Source organism: Cervus elaphus, chromosome 23, assembly GCF_910594005.1.
Source record: "Cervus elaphus chromosome 23, mCerEla1.1, whole genome shotgun sequence".
Classification (NCBI taxonomy): Eukaryota; Metazoa; Chordata; class Mammalia; order Artiodactyla; family Cervidae; genus Cervus; species Cervus elaphus.
In genome coordinates, this window is record NC_057837.1 from 64,885,278 (window position 1) to 64,905,858 (window position 20,581).

The window sequence follows — 20,581 nt, forward strand, 5'->3', positions numbered from 1 at the left end:
ATCCCAATTCAGTTTTAATCAGAGCTGCTCACACGGGATCATTTTTTTTTTCTTTTTTATGCACAGGGGTTCCACATCAGACTGATAGAATGAACAAACTGAAAAAAAAAAAAAAGATAAGCTATTTGTCTCAGCAAGATGAAACATACCTAGTACCCTGGAGAAAGTGTTAAGTCATTCAGTCATGTCCTGCTCTTTGTGACCCCATGGACTGTAGCCCACCAGGCTCTTCTGTCCATGGGATTCTCCAGGCAAGAATACTGGAGTGGGTTGCCATTCCTTTCTCCATGTGATGTTCCCGATCCAGAGATTGAACCCCGGGTCTCATGCATTGTAGGTAGATTCTCTACCATTTGAGCCACCAGGGAAGTCCAACCTGGAGAGGCTGTTGTAAACAAGCACAGATCCATTACTTACAGTGCATTTCCTCAGCTCCTTTCGTTTTTAAGCTCTGAAAAGGAAGGCTGAGGGTCTGATAGATGTCCTCTAGGTTCTTGCTGGCCAGAGGAATTGCAGTGCTGGGGGCTCTTTTGCCCTGGAGATCAATCTTTGTCTCAAGAACTTAAAGTAAGATGTAAATCTACATGACGTGGGCAACTCTGTCTTTTCCAGAACTTTTTCTCCATCTTTGATAACATGCATAGAGGTTTCTGAGGTGGCTAGTGCAGCTGTAAAAACCTTCGAGTTCTGACAAGGTGTGACCTGTGTGGGAAACTGTGTGACCCTGGGCAAGCTCCTCCACTGGTCTGTTTGGTTTTAGTAATGTGTGCTGGCTTTGTTTTTATACAGAGAAGTAGAAAACTAAAATTGGCCCCACAGCTCCTATAACAAAATAACAACAAAATAGTCACAGTTATGAAATTCAAACAGAACAAAACGAAGTTTTTCTTGTGATTCTTCCCAGAAAAAAAAAATTATGCATATACCAACATATGTGCTTACATCTCTAGATATTTAAATCTTTTCACAAAAGAGATTGTTCTCTTTTACATTTTACCTTTTTTCTTAATGTTTACCCTGGCAATCCCTCCATGTTGGCCCATGTGGACCCACCTCATTCTCCTTATTCCCACTCAGGAGTGGGTCCTGATTTAGCATGTATTTCTCTCCCATCAGTGGGCCTGTGATTGTTTTTGTCTTTCGCAGTTAGCACTGAATGCTTCAGTGAGCTTTTCTGTACAGACTCCCTGGTAAAGCTTTCAGTTTGCATCCGAAGGGTGAATCCCTAGCAATGGGCTCCTCAGTCAAAGAACACAGGCTCTGAAATTTGGATAGAATGTTTCAGATTATCTGGGATTGTTTTCCCTTTGTGAAATAAAAGGATTGGAATGAGCTGGAGGATCTGGGACCTGGAATGACCTGAGGCCCGTGTGTAGTTTGGTCTGTGTGTGGATAGGGCTTCCCAGGTGGTGCTAGTGGTAAAGAACCCGCCTGTCAGTGCAGGAGACAGAAGAGGCGCGGCTTCGATCCCTGGGTTGGAAAGATCCCCCAGAGGAGGAAATGACAACCCACTCCAGTATTCTTGCCTGGAGAACCCCATGGACAGAGGAGCCTGGCGGGCTATAGTCTATGGGGTCGCAAAGAGTCAGACACGACTGAATGCATGCACACATATACATATGGTGTGTGCACATCCCGCTCCCCAAGTGCACGCACGTTCGCTCACACTGCCTGCCACTTGGTACCTGGGGATGCCTCCTGCCCAGGTGGCAGATGCTACAGTCGTTTTCGGTACTCTTTCTCTCTCCCCCCACCCCTCTGACAACTCCTCCTGTGGCCCCCAGGTTGATGGGACTGCCCTAGGAGGGAAGGAGTTCCTCACAACTACTCCCTCCATCACCACAGAGACCATATCAACCACCATGGTAAGTAGGACCTGAGACTTGCCTCTCTGACCAGCCCCCTTGCCCCTAAAACAGCCAGATAACAAGCTGACCTCGCCAGGTGTGGCAGGAAGCCCTCATCCACCTCACTGCATCAGGCATGGGACACAGAGTCGAAGTTTGATAGTCTGGCCCATAGCTGCCACAGGACAGCCTGTCAGATCTCAGTTTCACAAAGTGAATAATGTGGAAGGTGGCATCCCTGAGTTTCAGTCATCTGGACCATCTGAGCTATGGCAGGGACAAAGAGAGGATGGTACTGTCTGATTAACTGATTATAGCAACATGGAAGGATTGTGCCTATAAAATCCTTCCTGGATGAATCCTTCCTGGCACCTGCGGGTGGCCCAGGCCACTTCCTCGCGTTAGTCAGTAGATGGCGTGTGGTGACTTTAAGCTGGAAGCTCAAGTCCTGAAGGACCCTGTGGTTCTGCTCTTAAGAGAACTGTCACAACAGAGTCTTCAAATGATGACACAGCGCGGCTAGCGTTCAGCCGCAGCTTGTGGCGCCATGCAACACGCTCGGGGGCAGAAAAAGAGCTGTGAGGTGGATGCTCTTTTTCCTCCACCCTTTACAGAGGAGGAAAATGAAGTTCAGAGAGGTAGAGTGACTTACCCAAGGGCACACCACCAAACACATGCTAGAGCCAGGTCAAAGCCAGGCGTTCTGGGTCTGGAAGCCCCACCATCCACCTCAACCGCTCTGCTCTGCTCCCCCATCCTGACCGTTGTGAACAGTGGCTGCATGGGGCTGGGGCTGGGGCTGAGCGGGTGTCAGTGCCTGGGCTGGATCTGTCTTGAGCCAGGGGAGGTTTTTTCAAATGCTTTCTCTTGCCAAACTCCTGATACACACATGGGAAGAAAATTACATTAATGTAGGCTACTCCGCAGGAAGGTTTTGAGTAAACAAAGACTTTAAAGATACATAAAAAGTGGCCAGCTTGCACACTTTCCCCAGGTCACTCCATTCCTCCTCTCCCCTCAACCCTTTGCCATGTGGCATCAGGACGCTTCTCGGGCTAAATGTAAATCTGTACCATGGTGAGCAGGCAGTTACATCATTCATTTACTCATCCATCCATCCATCCATTCATTTGTTCTAAAAAACATGTATTAGTCTCTACTCTGCCTGGAATGGGGATATAGAGTTGAAGAAAAGACACTGCCTGTTAGAACTCATTTGTCCAAGTGATAATCACGGGCACATCTAATGTTTAGGTCCTGGCACACAGTGGTGAACAAGGCCCAGCTCTCCCACTTTCCTGGCTGGGTGACCTTGGACAAGTTACCCGAAACCTTTTCAGACCTGTTTCCACTTGGAAAATGGGGTGGTGGGGTGAACAATAGCATATCCCCCAAAGTGTTGAGGTGAGGCTAAACTAAGGTATCTATGCACACTGTAAGTGGTCTATAATGAGAGTGGCCATTATTTTTTTCCTGCCTTCAGGGAACGGTGTAATAATGCTTTCTTAGGGAGCCCAGGGCATGGGTTGAGACCACAGGAGCTGGGGAAGGCTTTCCCTAGGCAGTGACATCTGAGCTACCCTGGAGGATACATTAGGGGGCAGTCATGGGAGGAGGTCTCCTAGGTCATGGTAACAACAGGTGTAAAGGCAAAGATGTGAAGAAGTGGAGCATTTAGGGAAAGGAAGTGGTCAGGGAAGTGAGATGTCAAGTGTGTGGATGGGGATCAGGGGGAGAAAGGGCTGGAAAGGAAGGCTGGGCTGGAAGGGCCTCAAATATCATGTATGAAGTTCAGACTTCATCCTGGAGACCATGGAGATTCACTTCCATTTTTAAAATATTTATTTATTTATTTGACTGTGCCGGGTCTTAGTTGCAGCATGTGGGATCCAGTTCCCTGACTGGGGATCGAACCCAGGCTCCCTGCATTGGGAGTGCAGTTTCCCAGCCACTGGGACCACCAGGGAAGCCCCTCAGTTTTTTAAGTAGGGGCATGATGTCATCAAATATGTGTTTCTGTGTTTTAGAAAGATTACTCTAGCAACCTATGTGGAACATGATTGAAACAAATTTCCTTCCCTTGGGAGCTCACATCCCTTTTTCCCCCTCCTTCCCTCTAATCCTCTCTCCCTCCTCCCTTCCCTCCCTCCTTCCTTCCTGCAGCAAATATTTATTGAACACCCACAGTGTGTGAAGTAGTATGAAGCCAGGCACTGCGAATCCAGTGAGGAGGGAGACAGACAGGAGCGCTGAGCCCACATTCCGCTGGGAGAGATGGAAAGAGCAGGCAGGGAACTAGTTTAGGGGCTAGGGCAGGGCCAGAGTGAGAGGTGGTGGAGGCTGACCAGGGGGGTGGGGTTAACACTGTCTGGAGGCAGGAATGAAAAGTTCAGGATTTCGTCACTGATTGGATTCAGGTGATGGGAGGAAAGATGGACCAGTGAGGCTGCTCAGTAGCGCCGTTGTTCTCCTAGAAAGGAAATTCTCAGGCCACACCCCAGACAACTGGAAAACTACAGGTTGGGGTGGAGGTTGTCTATGTTTTCACAAGTCTTTCAGGTGACACCCCTCAAGTCTGAGAGGCATTTATACCAACCAGGAGCACAGCAGAGGGTGCTCCTTAGTGGAAGGTATGTGTTGAGGGTGAGGGAGGCAGTGAATTCCATTTGGGGTCTGATTGAGCCTGCGGTGCCTGTGGGACATTTCCAGGGGCAAATGTCATGGAGATGGTTGGTTTTAAAGGTCTCAGGTTCAAGAAGGATCTGAGCTGCAGATAAAGGGAGAGGGGACTGTGGCTTTGACGAGGCCGTAGAAGGCTTGAGTGGCCGAGGGGTCTCAGAGAGAGGGTAGTGGGTGGGGGGAGGTGGAGAGGAGGCCCGAGTCTGGGGAGGAAGCACCTGGGGCAGAAATGGAGGTTTAGCCCCAGCCAGGGAGAAGGGGTGCTCCTCCTTGAGGCAGGAGAGGTGACTGGTGAGCGGGAGATCTGGGAAAGGAAGGTGAAGTAGCTGGCACCTTGCTTGGAATGACCTATGTGCCCAGCAGTGTGAAGGTGGAGGTGAGGCTTGGCTAGGAAACAGGGATCCATGGAGGAAGAAGAAGTTTGAAGGCCTGGAGGGATGGGAGTGTTCAGAGGGGCTAGTGGCTGTCTCCTCATCTGGGAGAAAGGAAGCCTGAAGCCCAGAAGGCTGCCCTTTTCAGGCCTGCTGCTGAACCACATTCTGGGACTCCCTCTGAGAAAGAGGCTTGTGGATAGAATGCCAGGTAACCAGGTTACCCACAGCCGCAGCTAGATCAGGAGAGGGTGGGGCAAAGGCAGAGGGCTTCTGTCCTCACCTGTCCCCTGGCAGACAGAGGTCCAGATCTAGAATCAATCATACACCGCCCAGACCTGAGGCTCAGCCCACTGGGGAGCTGCAGAGTGGATACAGCTCTGGGCCCCTGGATGGACAAGGCTGAACCCCGAAGTGGTGCAGGAAGTGGGAGATGGAGGCTCCCACCAGTAATTGTTGTTTGGTCATTAAGTTGTGTCTGACTGCTCTGTGACCCCATGGACTGTAGCCCACCAGGCTCCTCTGTCCATGGCATTTCCCAGGCAAGAATACTGGAGTAAGTGTGGGTCAGTAAGCCTGGGTCCAATTCCAGGAATATCTAGGAGTTAGACCCCACCCCAAGGCAGGACCAGGAGAGCTGGTTCAAGGGCACAGGGGCATGGCAGAAGGAGTATGTTGAATCTGGAGTCTGACCAACTTGGATCTAAATCCAGGATCTGTCACTCACTTGCACGGAGGCTTGAACAAGTCACTTAACAGTCCCTGACCTTCCAGTTTCTCACCTGTAAAACATTTAAATATTTAAACAATTTCCTAGGTGGTTCAGAGGCTTAAATGAGACCATGCATCCTTAGCACAATACCTAGCACCTCGCGAGTACTCAGAAAGCAATAATCATCATGTTGTTAGTACCAGCCTGTACTCCTGTATTTACCTGACAGATTGCTGTTTGCAAAGCCCTTTCATCCTCTGTCAGTTTCATAATGTCTCTGTGTGAGTGGGACAGGGGTCTCCCTTTAAAAAAATTTTTTTAAGACTTTATTCTTTTAGAGCAATTTTAAGTTCACAGCAAACTTGAGAGGAAGGTCCAGAGATTTCTTCTAGACCCCTTGCCCCCCAGCACATACACAACCCCCCACTTGCACCTCATTATCAACATCTCCCACTGGAATGGGACGTTTGTTGCCACTGGTGAACCTGTATACTGCAGGGTCCTTTTATGTAGGTGAATCGAGGAGGCTTGGAGAGTGGAAGTGGGTCTGCCCCAGGTCACAGGGCCTGGATGTCTTGACTCCTTTGTTAGTACTTCCAGGGAGAACATTGAGTCTTGAGTCTTGTTCACCACAGTGTCCCTAACGCCAGGCATTCAGTAAATATTTGTTAAATGAGTGGGTGTGTGAGTAAGTGTGTAAGCGTGTGTGTTGAGTGAGCGAGCAAGGGATGAACAGGAGCAGACTGAACTGAATGATGCCTTCAGCTCTCTGCCTCTAACGTCACTATTCAACCTTGTGGCCGGGAGAGCTCTGTGGTCACGTGCTCCGGCCATCCTGAGGGCCTGCCCACCTGAGACCTGGCCATCTGAGCACTATTGTTTCCCCAGGAGAACAGTCTCAAGTCCGGGAAGGGGGCAGCTGCCATGATCCCAGGCCCACAGACGGTGGCCACGGAAATCCGTTCTCTTTCTCCGGTAAGTGGGCAGGGCCAGCTCAGGCTAGGGGACTCCACGAAGAGCATGTGGACACGGGTCCACAGGTGGCCCAAGGCAAGTGTGGCATGGAGCCTGGGAGGCCGCCCCTTTAAGGACAGCAGTAGGAAACTGTATCATTTGGATGCCCACAGGGCTCCCTGGTCAGGGTCTCGTCCGTTGCCCTCCCCACCACCCTCCACGTACACGTAGGGCAGTGGCAGAGTGGGATGAACTGGTCCCTCCCCTTGGTGATGCCTGTAATGTCACAGCTCTTTGGCATCTGCTCTCCTTACTGACCAGGAGGAGTAATGGACTAGGAGTCCAGAAGCTTGGACTCTGGACCTGCTCCATCCTCAGCAGCCTGAGTCTGTCACCAAGAGGTCTCTGACAGCGCCTCCATTCTCCAGATCTGTCGTCTTCATCATCTAGTCCCAGAGAGAACGTCTTCCCCACCCTGACAGGATGGGGGATCAGGAGGGCTCTGTTTCTGCCCTTGGACCCCTCTGTTCATCCTTCTCAAAGGCCAGGATTCTTAAATTCTAGGGTCTTGTTAGGATTTGAGACCTTAGGAATCTCAGGTTCTAGGAATCTTAAGATTCCAGGGTTTGAGAATTTCATGGGTCTAGCATTCTGAAGACTCCAGTATTCCTGAGTTCTTAGACTCTGTGACTCAAAGCATCTTGGCTTCCAGACTTCACCTTCATGGAACCACCCCCTTCCCCACTTCTCCCTTGGTTGGCCCCGCCCCCACCCCATCCTGCAGATCCCAGCTTCCTCACCTGACCCCTGGGGTGGGGTGGTGGTGGTTATATTCTGCAGATCATCGGGAAAGATGTCCTCACCAGCACCTACGGCGCCACCGCGGAAACCCTCTCCACCTCCACCACCACCCATGTTACCAAAGTGAGTAGCAGCAGCAGGACCCCATGTGCCCCCAGCCTGGCCGTGGGGCTCGGGAAGGTCATGGCCACGGCTCTGCCTTGTGACGTGGATAGAGAAGACCTGCGGTGTTCCCAGTTTCTGGAGTGCTGTGCACTTTGTTCTGTGCTAAGCATCATAGGCACCGACCTGCCCTTCATTGTTGACGGCCAGGCTGGGGGGATGGGACCGTCTCCTTGGAAGACATTGTGAACCGTAGTGTTTGTGCCTTATAGAGCTTAAGTGCTGGAGGGATTTAGCGGGGAGCAATTTAAGGAAGGCTCCGAGAATGAGGAAGGGGCTTCTGGAAAAGGCGGGGTTTGCCTAGGGTCTTGGAAAGCCAGGGAGTACTCTTGAGGGAAGAGGCAGACATTCTAAGCCACGTGGAAGATGGGAGCAGAAACCGTGTGTTCGCTTATTCATTCTCTGAGCAAATGTTAGTGTCACCCTGACGCTTTTGTGCTAGGGACTGCTGGAGGGGCTGCAACCAGTGCACACGGAGAAACAAGATAAGCCGTCTCTGCCAGGAAGAAGCAGCATGTAGGGGCAGAACTGTGAGAAATTAGGTTGAACTGAGGAAGGGGGAAGCAGAACAGAGATAAGAAAGAGACATCCTGGGACAAGGGTGACAACAGAGGGTCTGAGTCTGAGAGCCATGGAAAGACATCAAGGTTTTTAAAGTGGGAAGGAACCCAGTGAAAGGGGGTTTAAGGAGAGGAGATGAGGTCCACCAGGATGTGCAGGTAGATGGGAGAAAGAAGAGAGTTGTGTAAGAGACTAGGAGTGGAGGGGGCGGAGCAGGGCTCCAGGAGGAAGGGGCGAGGCCAGAGGCTGAGAAAGGGGCGGGGCCAGAGGATGGAGAATTCCCCGTGGGTCAGCCGTGACTTCGTGGATGGGTCCCGCGGGCTGAGGACAGGCTGGCCACTGTGTCCATGCCTGAGTGGCAGGAGGAAGAACAGGAGGGAGCCCAGGGCAGAGATGTAGTCCTGGAGGAGAGAGGCCAGGGAGCCAGGCTGAGTGGGAGGTTCCGTTCAAACATCGAAGGAGGAATCTGGTAGACAGCCTTAGCCCTTAATGAGCAAGACCGTCCCAGCCCTGCCCCCTCCCACACAGCATGGTCCCCAGAAAGCACCCATTCCTACCAAAAGCATCAGTGAGCAAGGATGACTTGACTGAAAGCTTTATGGGAAGAGGTTCCATCACACAGCCGGCAGCATACAGCTCAAATGTTTCTCCTGGCCCTGTCACCTGGGAGCCGTCTCTTCTCTCTGTTCACTCTTGACTCCAGCTTGGCCTTCCCTCTGCCACCACCTGCCTTTAATATACCAAGCAATTAGGTCCTGTCCCATCTTCTAGGCTTGCCCCCAGACCCCACCCCTTCAGAAAACAGTGGCAGCTATAAGCTTATGTATAAGCATCATCCATGCAATTTTCTCTTCTAGTGTCGTTGGAAGTCATTTAAAGTAGAACCTTGTCACCATTCACATTTCATTCATGTGTTTCATTCAACAAATCCGCATTTTAGCACCTATCCTGGCCAGGTGGGGCAGGGAAGTGGAGGAGGAGGGGATGCAGAGGTGAACAAAAATAACAGCCCCTGCCCTCAAGAGCCCCAGCCTAGTGAGTAAGGCCAGGTCACACACACACAAGGTCCACAGAAGATGGAGAGGCCCAGAACCATGAGAGATACGAACTTGCCGCTCAGGAAGTATCGAGGCAGGAAGGTGGAAGGACCACTCACCAGGGTGAGGGCCACAGCATTCGAGCCCGGCTTGGAAGAGCTAGAGAGGGCAGCTTGGTAGCTGGGGGAGATGTGGCAGCCAGGCAGGGTGTTCAGCCTGAAGTCCCAAAACTAGTAAAGGGAAAAACCAAGGGAGCCAGGAGAGAAGGCGACTGCTGATTCCAGCCTTGCCCTTGAGGGGTGCTTTGGCTCTGTCCCCTGTCGAGGCTGCTGCCCCAGCCGGACCCAAGGCTAAATCCGCCTCCCTCTCCCCCTGCAGACTGTGAAAGGAGGGTTTTCTGAGACAAGGATCGAGAAGCGGATCATCATCACCGGGGACGAGGATGTCGATCAAGACCAGGTATGCGGATGGGAGCGAGGGTCCCAGTGGCACTGCCCAGGCCGCCGGCCCTCCCGCGTTGGGTTACCCGTGGACGGCTATGTGTGTGAGCAGAGAAGGTGTCCACTTCCTGCTGACCCTGTCCAGAGGAGAAGTCCCCAAGGAAGGGGCACTGGATGGGAGGCAGAAGGAGCCAGAAGACCTGAGCTCCAGCCTGTCCCTTGACCTTGCGGGGGCCTCGCTGTGCCCTGGGGGGGCTTGCTGGTCTCTGCGGCCTTACCCGTATTCAGTCTGCTGGCTCCTTACCAGGCTCTTCTTTCCTCCAGGCCCTGGCTTTGGCCATCAAGGAGGCCAAACTGCAGCATCCCGACATGCTGGTAACCAAAGCCGTCGTCTACAGAGAAACAGACCCATCCCCGGAGGAGAGGGACAAGAAGCCACAGGTGAGGCTTGTGGGTCTCAGTAGCTGTGAGACAGAGGCTGGGTCCCCAGCACAGCTTCGATCACCACCCCCTCCAGACTTCCTGATTTGGGGTTCAAAGGGGAGAAATAGCTCCCCTAGGTTTGATATAAGGACAGAAGGGAAGGAGGACTGGTTTTTTTGGGTTTCAGGCTCCAGACCCAGAAAAGTAAATCCGGAAGTGGTGAGAAAAGGGAAGAGAGGATTAGATGGGTGGATACCAAGGTGGGATAGACAGAGATAAGCAAAACCTCACTGGCCCATTGCCTATAAGCTGGAAGTCAGAAAAAGTCCTACCCAGCCCACGGTCATATTCCTGTCCCCAAGTCTCTGTCTCCATCACCAGTCACTAGATGTTGCCGAGGAGGAAAGTTTTATAAGTTGAAGTATAGTTGAATGTTGTGCCCATTTAAAAATTTTTTTTAAAAAATTGTATTTATTTAGTCTGCTCTGGGTCTTCATTGCCTTGCATGGGCTTTCTCTGGTTGTGGAGAGTGGGGGCTGCTCTTCATTGCAGTGCTTGGTCTTCTCATTGTGGTGGCTTCTCTTGCTGCAGAGCACGAGCTATAGGCACACAGGCTTCAGTAGTTGTGGTGCGCAGGCTTAGTTACTCCATGGCATGTGGGATCTTCCCAGACCAGGGATTGAACCTGCGTCCCCTGCACTGGCTGGCAGATTCTTATCCACTATGCCACCAGGGAAGTCCTAATTTTTTTTTCTTAATTGAAGTATAGTTGATGCCAAGGAAGAATATGAGGACCAGAGTCCTTCGTCCCATCTGTGTTGCTAGATTGGAAACCCTTCTGAGGCCACCTGGGGCCAGAATCTCAGGGGACCTCAATCCTTACTCTTTCCTCTTGGGCCATCAGTGCCTTGGTGAATAAGGGGAGGGAGATGGTGCTGGAGCAGACAGGTCTTTTAGCCACTGAACTTGGGGGAAGCTGGCGAGGCCACTCTAGAAATTTGTTGAATTTTATCAATCTATAATAATTGAGTTGAGTGAAATAAGTTAGACACAAAAAGTACTTACAAGTGGGTCCATTCATAGGAAGTTCAAAACAGGCTGTACTAAACATGCTCAGAAGTCTGAATATCAGTTCCTGCTGAGAAGTGGCGGGGAAGAACCATAAGGGAACCTCGAGGGTGCTGGAAGTGTCAGTGTCTTGAACTGGGAGGGTTGCATGGATGTGTACACATATAAAAATGTGTTAAGCTCCACACTTAGATTTGTGTACTTGACTTACTTTGCACATTATACCTCACTGAAAAATAAATCCATTTCAAAGGCCCCCACAAGCAGCAGGTCTCCTTTTGTCCTCTTCCCTAATGAAGAAAACCAATGTTTTCTAGAAAGACACAAGAATGTTTCTTTTTCACCCTTTGATTACCACCCCCTTCCTGTCAGAAGAAAAGGCATGGAAATATTTTCCTGCCACTCTGAAACATTGCCAACCCCGATCTAGTACTATCTGATAGAACTTTCTACAGTGACGGAAATAATTTTCTGTGCTGTGCAATGTAGGAGCCACTAGCCACATGTGGCTGTTGAACACTTGAAACTGGCTAATCTGAAATGAGCTGTACCTTAAGTGTAAAATGTGTGCTGGATTTTGAAGATTATGTATGGAGAAAAAATGTATAAAATAGTTCAATAATTTTTATATTGATTACATGTAAAGTGATAATGTTTGGATATATTGGGCTAAGTAAAATACATTATTAAAATTAATTTCACCTGATTCTTTTTACTCTTTTTAATGTAAATTCAAACATTAGAGTTTTATTAATATAATCAGAAAATTTTAGAAAGTCATAAATTTCTAGAACATTTAGAAAATACTGCCTAGAAAATCTGTTATCCAAAAAATGTTCAATTCCATCTGTGGCTCATATTTCTGTTGGACAGTGCTGGTCTATTTGTGTGCTTAATTTATTTATTCATGCCAGCTTCATTGTGCCATGGGAGCTCTTGTTGCAGCATGTGGGATCTAGTTCCCTGACCAGGGAATGAACCCAGGCCCTCTGCATTGAGAGTGCAGCGTCTTAGCCACTGGGCCACCAGGGAAGACCCAGACAGGGCTGGTCTAGAAGTCATGTAAGCTAATCACAGGCAGAGCCTGCTTTCCTCAGACTTTCATGTAAATTGTCACTCTTGTCCCCTCAGTTGCTCAGTTATTGTTGCTTTTTGTTACCCAGGTCTCAGAGGGGTAGAGTGTAGGTCACTTGCCAAGCTGGTGCTGAGCTGGCTGTATTACCCCGGGAACACAGATACTAGAGAACTGTTGTCGTAGAGTCTGACTGAGAAGTGCTGGGTTAGGACCTGGGGATCTTTTTTTTTTTTTTTTTCAGTTTTATTTTATTTATTTGGCTGCACAGTATGCATAACTTCCCTGACCAGGGATTGAACCCATGCTGCTTGTTTACATTGCAAGTTCAGAGTCTTAACCACTGGACCAACAGGGAAACCCCCTGGAAATCTTTATTTATATGTTGATCCTTAGGAAATCTGTGTGCAGCCAAGTGTAGGAGCCACTGATGCAAAGAATTCTGTGCTGGGAATCCAGACCTGACTCCATTCCATCCATCCTACTGGCTTAGCGTCGTGACCATCGGGGTCTCAGTGTGCTGATTTGCAAAATGAAGAGACAGGGCAAGCCCTCTTATAGTTATATACAATCCTCTGGCTATTTAGTTGCTTCCCTAGGTTCTTGTATCTCCTCCATTCCCTGTCTCACTCCTCCTCGTCTTTCCCAGAAGCATCCCAGTCAGTCCCCCCAGGCTCCTGCCTTCCCATGTTCCCTGGCTATCCAGTGCTCTCAGCTCTCGTCCCAGTGGTCACATCCTGCCTACCCTGTGCGGTCTTTCACGTCTGCCCACCTCAGTGTTCCCTTTGCCATCTCATTCCCTCCTCCTCGCCCCACCCTTTACTTCCTTCTTGGCTGCCATTGTCCCACACATCACCACACACCCTCTCTCCCTCTCTTTTGGATTCTTCTGTAAAGGTCACCTTGTTATGTGGCCCTAGAGAGACAAAAGTTTCTTCCTTGCCTTTTCTGCTCACCTTCCTTCCCATTAATTGTCACCAAGTAGGAACCACCTCTGACTCTTAATATAGTCAGATTCACTAATTCTGGAGGGGGAAGTCTTCTCTCAATTAGAAAACTCTTTTTTAAAAAAAAAATTTATTTATTTTTGGCTGTGATGGGTCTTAGTTGTGACATTCAGCTTCTCTCTAGTTGAGGCACACCAACTTAGTTGCCCCACATCGTGGGGGATCTTAGTTCCCTGACCAGGGATCAAACCTGCATCCCCTGCATTGGAAGGCAGATTTTTAACCACTGGACCATCAGGGAAGTCCTCTAAGGCAGGTACTCTATTAATTGATGAGCAAACTTAAAGTGAAGCCAGCACTGGAAGAAAAACTTCTCAGAAAGTAGCAGAATGGAGTAGAAAGAACACACCCAGCTTTGGACCCAGAAAGTGTGTCCAGAGGAAGCACCCTGGGCCTCGGTTTCCTCATCTACAAAATGGAGTGAATCTATACATTGGAGCTGCTGTAATAAACCACATTTATGAGTGTTAGAGACTGCACAGGCTGCTGTAACAGAACAGAAGACTGGATGGCTTAAACAAGGCACACTTAATTTCTCACAGTTCTGGGGGCCGGGAAGTCCAAGGTCAGGGTGCCAGCCAATCTGGTTCCTGGTGAAGGCCCTCTTCTGGTTTGTAGACAGCCATCTTCTCTGCGTCCTCATGCAGTGGAGAGCAGAGAAGTCATCTCTCTCATGTCTCTTCTTATAAAAGCACTCATCCCATTTATGAGCACCTCCTATAGGCCCTGCTTCCAAATAGCATCCTCTTGAGAGTTAGGGCCTCAACCTGTGAATTTTGGGGGAACACAAACATTGAGTCCATAGCAGTGACTTACAAGAGTGGTGTCTCACATACCAAAGGTGCTTGGCGATGTGAACTTGCTTCCATGTCCCTATAGTTTCGCCATGTTGAGCGGTTGATGAGAGCCCTGAGCAAGTCAGACTTTAAACTTCTATCACCAGCCTGTTGCATGAGTTTCTGTTTCTATGTGGGCATCCATCTTGCCAGTCTTCATTGTCTCTCCCCTCCCCGAATCTTCCTCCTGTCCCTGCTCCAGTAGACTTCCTTATGAAGTTCTTCTTTCTTGAAGTTCTGGCTGTGAGGGTGGAAATCCCACCTGTCTTACAGTCTTCTGTGTGGCTTCGGCTCTATCTTTGCTCCACTGGCCCGCCTCCTTCAGGCAGAATCTGTAATCCAAACACTGCCAGCAAGAGGGTGGCACCCACCCAGCTTCCCAGAGCTTTCTTGCTTTCAAAGTTCTAATTAAATGGTGAAGGGGGGGAAGGCAGGATTGACCTATTTCAAAGCAGGAGCCTTGGGTTCTAGTCTTGTTTGTGCCACCAACTTGCTAAGTCTTTGCACCCTCTGGGCTCAGTTTTCCCATCTATCAAATGAGCCAAGAAGGATCAGCTATCTACCACTCCATTAGCACTTGACCATGTAAGCAGTAAAGGACAGGGATGATATGCCACCTGTTAAATAGTTCTGGGTAGTTGCTATATGTCAGGCATGGTATTGGGCCCTGGAAAGATAGCAATAAGTAAGAGACAGCCCTTGCCCTCAATGAGGTCAGAACAATGTGTGGTTAAGTTAACAACAGCAGTAGTCATGATAAGAACAGCCAGTATTTACTCAGCACTTAACGCTGATCCTTGTCTTGAATCTTCGCTACAACTTCTGTCTATTTTACGGAGGAAGCAACTAAGGTCTAAAGAGGTTAGGAAACTCACCCAAGGTGACAGAGTTAGTAGACCACGCAGTGGGATTTGACTTCAGATTGTCTGATTTCAGAGCCCAGACCCCTTAACCACTCAAGTTTTGGAGTCAAACTTGAGTTGGGATCCAGATTCCAGTTTCTTTACTTAAACACTACTCCCTGGGGTTTAACTCACCTCCAGGACACAGCAGGCCATGGCAAACAGAAAGGAAAGACAAAAAAAAAAAAAAAACCCCGCCTCTGCCATCACATCTAAATATTTTGTAGATCCGAGAGCAGATAGGAAGACAAAATGAAATAAGTGTGATCTTAGCTCTCAGGGAAAGCTAAGGACAGAGTTTCAAGGTAACTTGAAAAATTTTCAGCCAAAGTGAAAGATCCTACCTGCGTGGAAGCAACACAGCAAACGTGCATGGACTCTGGGGTCAGACAGGTGGCTTTGAGAGAGAGTGAAGGACAGGGAAGCCTGGTGTCCTACAGTCCATGGGGTTGCAAAGCGTATGACTGAACACCAAGGAGGCTTCAGTTGTCAGTGGCCACTTTATTACCAGCTGTGTGGGCTTGGATAAGTCACTCTGTCTTCCTAAGTCATAATCAAGGGCATATGGTAAAAAGAATGAAAACAACCATGCGTTTAAAGATGAATGACAAAAGTTAACTAGCTCTTCTTGTCCTCTGCCTTCCTTTGCGTCTCCCTCCTCTCCACCCCGCCCCCACCTCTGGCTTCAGGAATCCTGACCTCTGTGAAAAGATGCTGGCGTTTCTGGTCCAACCCAAGCCAGAGAACCATAAAGAAGGGGCCTTCATCCTGGATTCTCCGACTCAACACCGAAGTCCCAGCTGTGACGTACTGTCCCTGAAAGAGACTGGGAAAGGAAAAGCATATATATATAGATATATATAGATATAGATATATATACAGGAAACACCACGTCCTTGCACTGCTGCCGGGGCTGGCCGAGCATTCGGCCGACAGCAACAACCAACATCTGTATGCCTACATTTCCTTTGCAGACAAATTGAAGAATTGGTGGGATTTTCCAGGAAACAAACAAACAAAAATTATAACAACAGTAATCCCTTGCTCCCCTCCCCACCTCACTTTGAAGCCCTGCAGAACAACCACGGCAAGCCAGACCACGCTGATTGTAGAAGTACAGTGCCGCCTGGGTCTACACGTTCCCTTCAGTGGACAAGCATCCCATTTCTTCTTTTCCTGCGTCTGTTGCCCACTCCAATGCAAAGGAAAACACTTTTGCAGCCAGTTAGAGAAGCTGCAGCAGCAAGACATGCCCCCGTCAACCGTTTTCCAAGAAAGAAAAATCCCCCATTCGGAAAGGAGGAGGAGGAACACTGGATTCTTATTTTTGGGGTCTTGACACTGGGCTGCAAAATCCACCTGCCTTTCTTCCGCCTCCTTTCCCCCTCGACTTTCACACGTCTTGTTGTCATTTTCTGTCTGGGTTCCCTCCTCCCTCTCCCCCATCCCACTCCCCTCACCCTCTGTGTCCTGGTCCTGCCGAGGGCCACTGCAGATGACTCTCACTGGAAATGAGAAAAAGAAAAGAAAAGCAAGAACGTGAAACCAAGCCACAGGAGGTGAAGTAGACATTGTATGTTTATGGGTTCTCATTATGAAGGTGCCGCTTGTAGGAGATTTGTATGGATGTGCTTTTAAGTTATGTATATTACATATAACAGGAAACAAATATTAAAATAAACAGTGCTGGTAAGTATGAAGCTGACATTTTAAAATTATAATTATCTGACTGTGATTGATGTATTCCCAAGGTTCCTAGATCTCACCGAACCAACCCAGCCAAGGAGACCCGGACTCGGGCTGTGGGTCGCTCACAGTAGGAGCTGACAGTTCAGTGTAGAAATACAGTGTGTGGTGTTTGTACTTGGTTGATTGGTGGGGAGGGGTGGGGTCCCCATATGGAGAGGCAGGGGTTTGGCAAGAAGGAAGTGACACGGGTGTGGTTCAGATGCCTTCTCCCCCAGGCAGTAGCAGCCGGGACCTGGCCCGTGCTCAGGATTCTGCAGCACAGGTCCCCCAGCTCAGTCCCCCTACCTCCCTGGAAGGCTCGCCTCAGTTCTCAGTCGTCTCTTTGTTGTGCCACATGTCTTGCCTTTCCCTGACCGCGGTGTGACAGCTAACTCTTATCCCAAGGGAGGTGACGCCCCCAGCTGCCACGGAAGATGGTGGCTTCCACCTGGCTGTCTGAATGTCCCCAGCTCAGTTCTTTCTTTTGGCCACTCCTGTATTCTGTCTGAATCGTTCTCTTCTTCCTGGGTCAAAGCAGCCACAGTAGAGACTGAATGCAGGGCAGGCCCTGACAGGTCAAAACTGGACTCCCAGAGCCTCCTGAAACAAGCTGAGGAGGACAGAAGGTGTTGCTGGGGCTCCACCTGCGAATAAGACCCTGGCTTTGGAGACCTCCCCTTCAGTCAACATTTGTTCTCTGATCCTAGGCCCTAAGAGTCCCAGAAATGGCCTGGAGACCACAGGAGCCCTTGGAGAAGGTCCCATAAAAAGCTTGGCATTGCCCTGTGGCACACGTGGGCTTTCCAGACACAAGCTGCTTTCCTGAGCTCAATGAGGCCCCTTCTGAAGGCATTTGTCTCCCCCTGCCCTTTAATTTCTCAGTCCCATTTCACTTCCCCCATCTTGCTTCTAAAGCATTCGATAAATGCATTCAACAAATATTTACTGAGTACTTACTTGTGCCAGGCACTATTGTTAGGCTCAAGGAGAAAGCGTGGGGGGAGCAGAGGGACCTGGGAAGCTCCCTGAGTCAGCCTTACATCTCCAGCCCCTCTGAGAGCACTTCCACCTTCTCTCCAATTATCAGACATCTGTGGATGCCCCGCCAAGAGCCCAGGCTTGCTTATCCGTTCCCCTGGTGACACATATGCTTCGCTGCTTAACTGGGGCTGACCTGAGGCAGAACAGTGTTTGCCTCTGTAGGTAAACATGGGGTGAGGAGAGGCAGAGAGCCCTGCATCTGGGGCTCAGATGGCACAGTCAGCCACATCTCCTCCAGCTCCCCCTGAGAGTGGAAATGCACCAGGCTCTTCTTACACAGAAGCCACAGAACCTCCTCCCTGTCCTCCTCAGCTTGAGAGCCCCCACTCTTTCTGGGCCAAGAGCTGGAGTGGCTCTGCCCTCTCTGGGCCATCTGGAATCTGGCTCAGGCATCCTCATCTTTGCAGGAACCAGGTGTCCTGAGCGCACTGGACATACCTCAGAGGGAGAATATTTGTTGTGGGTTCTGCACCTGCCTACAGACCCTATGTGTGTGGCTTCAGGACCGGAAAGAAGCGACCAGGCTTGGTTTGTGGGCCAGCCAGGGTTTATGGAGCTCTCCAGTCCACAGATGCTCTGACCTTCCACAGAGAGGCAGGCATCTGCCAGCAGGGAGGAGGGGAGCTGCAAAGCTGAAATCTAGGGCGCTGTTTCCTTCCCATCCTCCTCTTCATAGGGAATATAGATGTTTGTCTTATCTGTCTTCAACCTACTTTTCCATTTTACATTTCACATCCTTTCTGTGCCGCCTCTCCACCCAGGAGACCATGTAGCATAGTGGAAAAAGTCCTGGAGGGCAGTCAGGAGTTCTGGGTAGCCATCCTGACTCAGCCTCTAACTCACCACATGCCATTGAGCTCGTCTTATCCTCGCTTCGGGGCCTCAGTTTCGCCACTTGCAAAAGGAACAGGAAAAGCAGATGCCCTCCATGGCCTTTGTCCACTCTGCCAGCCTGTAAGTCTTTGTTTTCCCCTATTTTGCTTTCTTGGGATCTTTTCCATCTGAGGGTACAGGAAGTGCCAAGACCTGTTTCAGTTTTTGAATCCTGTAAGCACATTCCAAGACTGGCCTGAAATTGCATGAGCAACATCACTCTAAATTTTTTTTTTTCCCAAAAAGCACCTTCCTAACCAACTGCGATGCTGTCCTGGTCCTTTTTACTCACACCCCTCTCTCCTCTCTGTCCCCGCGCTCCCCCACCTCAGTGCTCCGTGCTGTATGCGTGTGCTCTCTGTTCTTGTATACTCAATATAAGTGAAATAAATGTGTTTGATGCTGAACCACAAACTGCCTTGGCATCTCTCTCTGACCTTGGCTACCAGTACAAGTTGGCATTGTGGGAAAGGCTAAAACTGGGGTGGAGAGATCCCAACTGGAACATTTTCATTCAACCTACAACACCTTCATTCAAATATTTGCAGATCCCAACGTGGACCAGTTCTTGACTTTACGGGAACAACAATGAATAAGGCAAAGCCCTTGCCCTCCAGGAGCTCAGAGGCTAGTGGAGAAACTGGCAACAAAACAGGCCAGAGCTCTCAGAGACAATTCCAGGGTGATCAGCACCAGGAAGGAAATGCACCGGGGGAGGGGATGGTCACTGAAGGAGACCACTTTAAATAAGGTGGCCCGTGATGGCCTCCCTGAGGACATCTTTTTGAGCTGAATGAAGAGAAAGATCCAGTAAGGTGAAGAACTTGAGTGAGTGCATTCTAGGCAGCAGGAACAGTAAGCAGGTGGGCCCAGGACACAAGAGGGGCTTGGTGTGTGGGAGTCGAGTGGATAATATACACAGCAAGCCCCAACTTCAGCCTTTGCTCATCCCCTTCGCATATGTTGCCATGTCCCCGTACATGCCACCTGTCCCAATGCTGGCATCATTTCTTTAAATTGACTCTCTGAGCAAACTCTGGAAGATAGCGAAGGACAGGGGAGGCTGGCGTGCTGCAGTCCATGGAGTCACAAAGAGTCGGACATGACTGAGTGCCTCAACAACAACAAAAACAGAATTATTTGTAAAGGAAACTATTACGTCCACAAATTAAAAACTACGGTCACTTGCCAAAGAAAAGAGGTCTTTATAAAAATAAATGCAAAAATACTAAAATTTGAAAACCATCATCCATGTAAAATTTAAACCTGTCCTGTGGGGTACCTGAGATACGAATACCAGCACTTTAAGTCTACCAAACAGCTCACCCCAAACCACCTTTCTTTATTATCCCAAATCTCACAAGCAACAACCCTGGCTAAACTATTTGGTGCAGTTTCTTCCAGTCTTTTCTCATGTATAAGTATCTTATCAGAATTGAAGTCACCTTGTACATGCCATTCTAAATACTTATAAAAATTTAAATCCTGATCATTTCCCTATAATTTCAAACACTAAATACCACATCTTTTCTTCTTTGTTTTTTGGCCACACTACGCAGTATGTGGGATCTTAGTTCCCCAACCAGGGATTGAACTCATGCCCCCTGCATTAGGAGCTCGGAGCCTTAACCACTCGTCCACCAGGGAAGTCCTATGTCTTTTCTTTTTGAAGGTGATTCATTAAATGATATAAAATACTGTGCTATGAAAGGCAATTCTTCTGCTCTCTCCAAACTCCTGTCCATTGTCAGAAGCAATTGTGAATCCTTCCCTGTATTTTCCCTGTAGGTTTCCTTTAGTTATCTGTCATTCCTGGGATCCTGGAATAGGACATCGTTTGCAAACACTGGGTGCCCACACACCCTGGATCTGTGTCTCCGTCTCCCATAAATACAGGGTCAGTCTCTGAGCTGTTAAGGAATAGCATGACTGATTCATTTAGATCAGTGATTCCTAACTCGGGGGTATGTGTGATTTTGTCACCCGGGGAACATTTAGCAATGTCTGGAAATACTTCTGGTTGTCACAACTGAGGGATGCTACTAATATATAGTGGGTAGAAAACAG

The 20,581-nt window shown here is 49.3% G+C and overlaps 1 protein-coding gene and 1 non-coding gene across 17 annotated transcripts in view; one reads left to right on the top strand and one right to left on the bottom strand.

Annotated features, from left to right (window-relative positions):
- Window positions 1–18,928, top strand: part of EPB41L1 (erythrocyte membrane protein band 4.1 like 1) — a 135,466-nt gene extending 116,538 nt beyond the window's left edge. For 15 of the 16 annotated variants that reach the window (XM_043884367.1, XM_043884369.1, XM_043884370.1 and 12 more), the window contains 6 exons: window positions 1,785–1,865; window positions 6,498–6,584; window positions 7,404–7,487; window positions 9,503–9,583; window positions 9,889–10,005; window positions 15,562–18,928. In XM_043884367.1, coding sequence (XP_043740302.1) covers window positions 1,785–1,865; window positions 6,498–6,584; window positions 7,404–7,487; window positions 9,503–9,583; window positions 9,889–10,005; window positions 15,562–15,570 — 459 coding nt within the window. In that variant the 3' untranslated portion in view covers window positions 15,571–18,928. The remainder of the gene's footprint in view (window positions 1–1,784; window positions 1,866–6,497; window positions 6,585–7,403; window positions 7,488–9,502; window positions 9,584–9,888; window positions 10,006–15,561) is intronic. The other variant, XM_043884365.1, reaches the window with a different exon arrangement.
- Window positions 12,015–12,087, bottom strand: TRNAE-CUC. The gene has a single exon. It is a non-coding gene; the product is annotated as a tRNA-Glu (tRNA).
- Window positions 18,929–20,581: the final 1,653 nt, after the last annotated feature.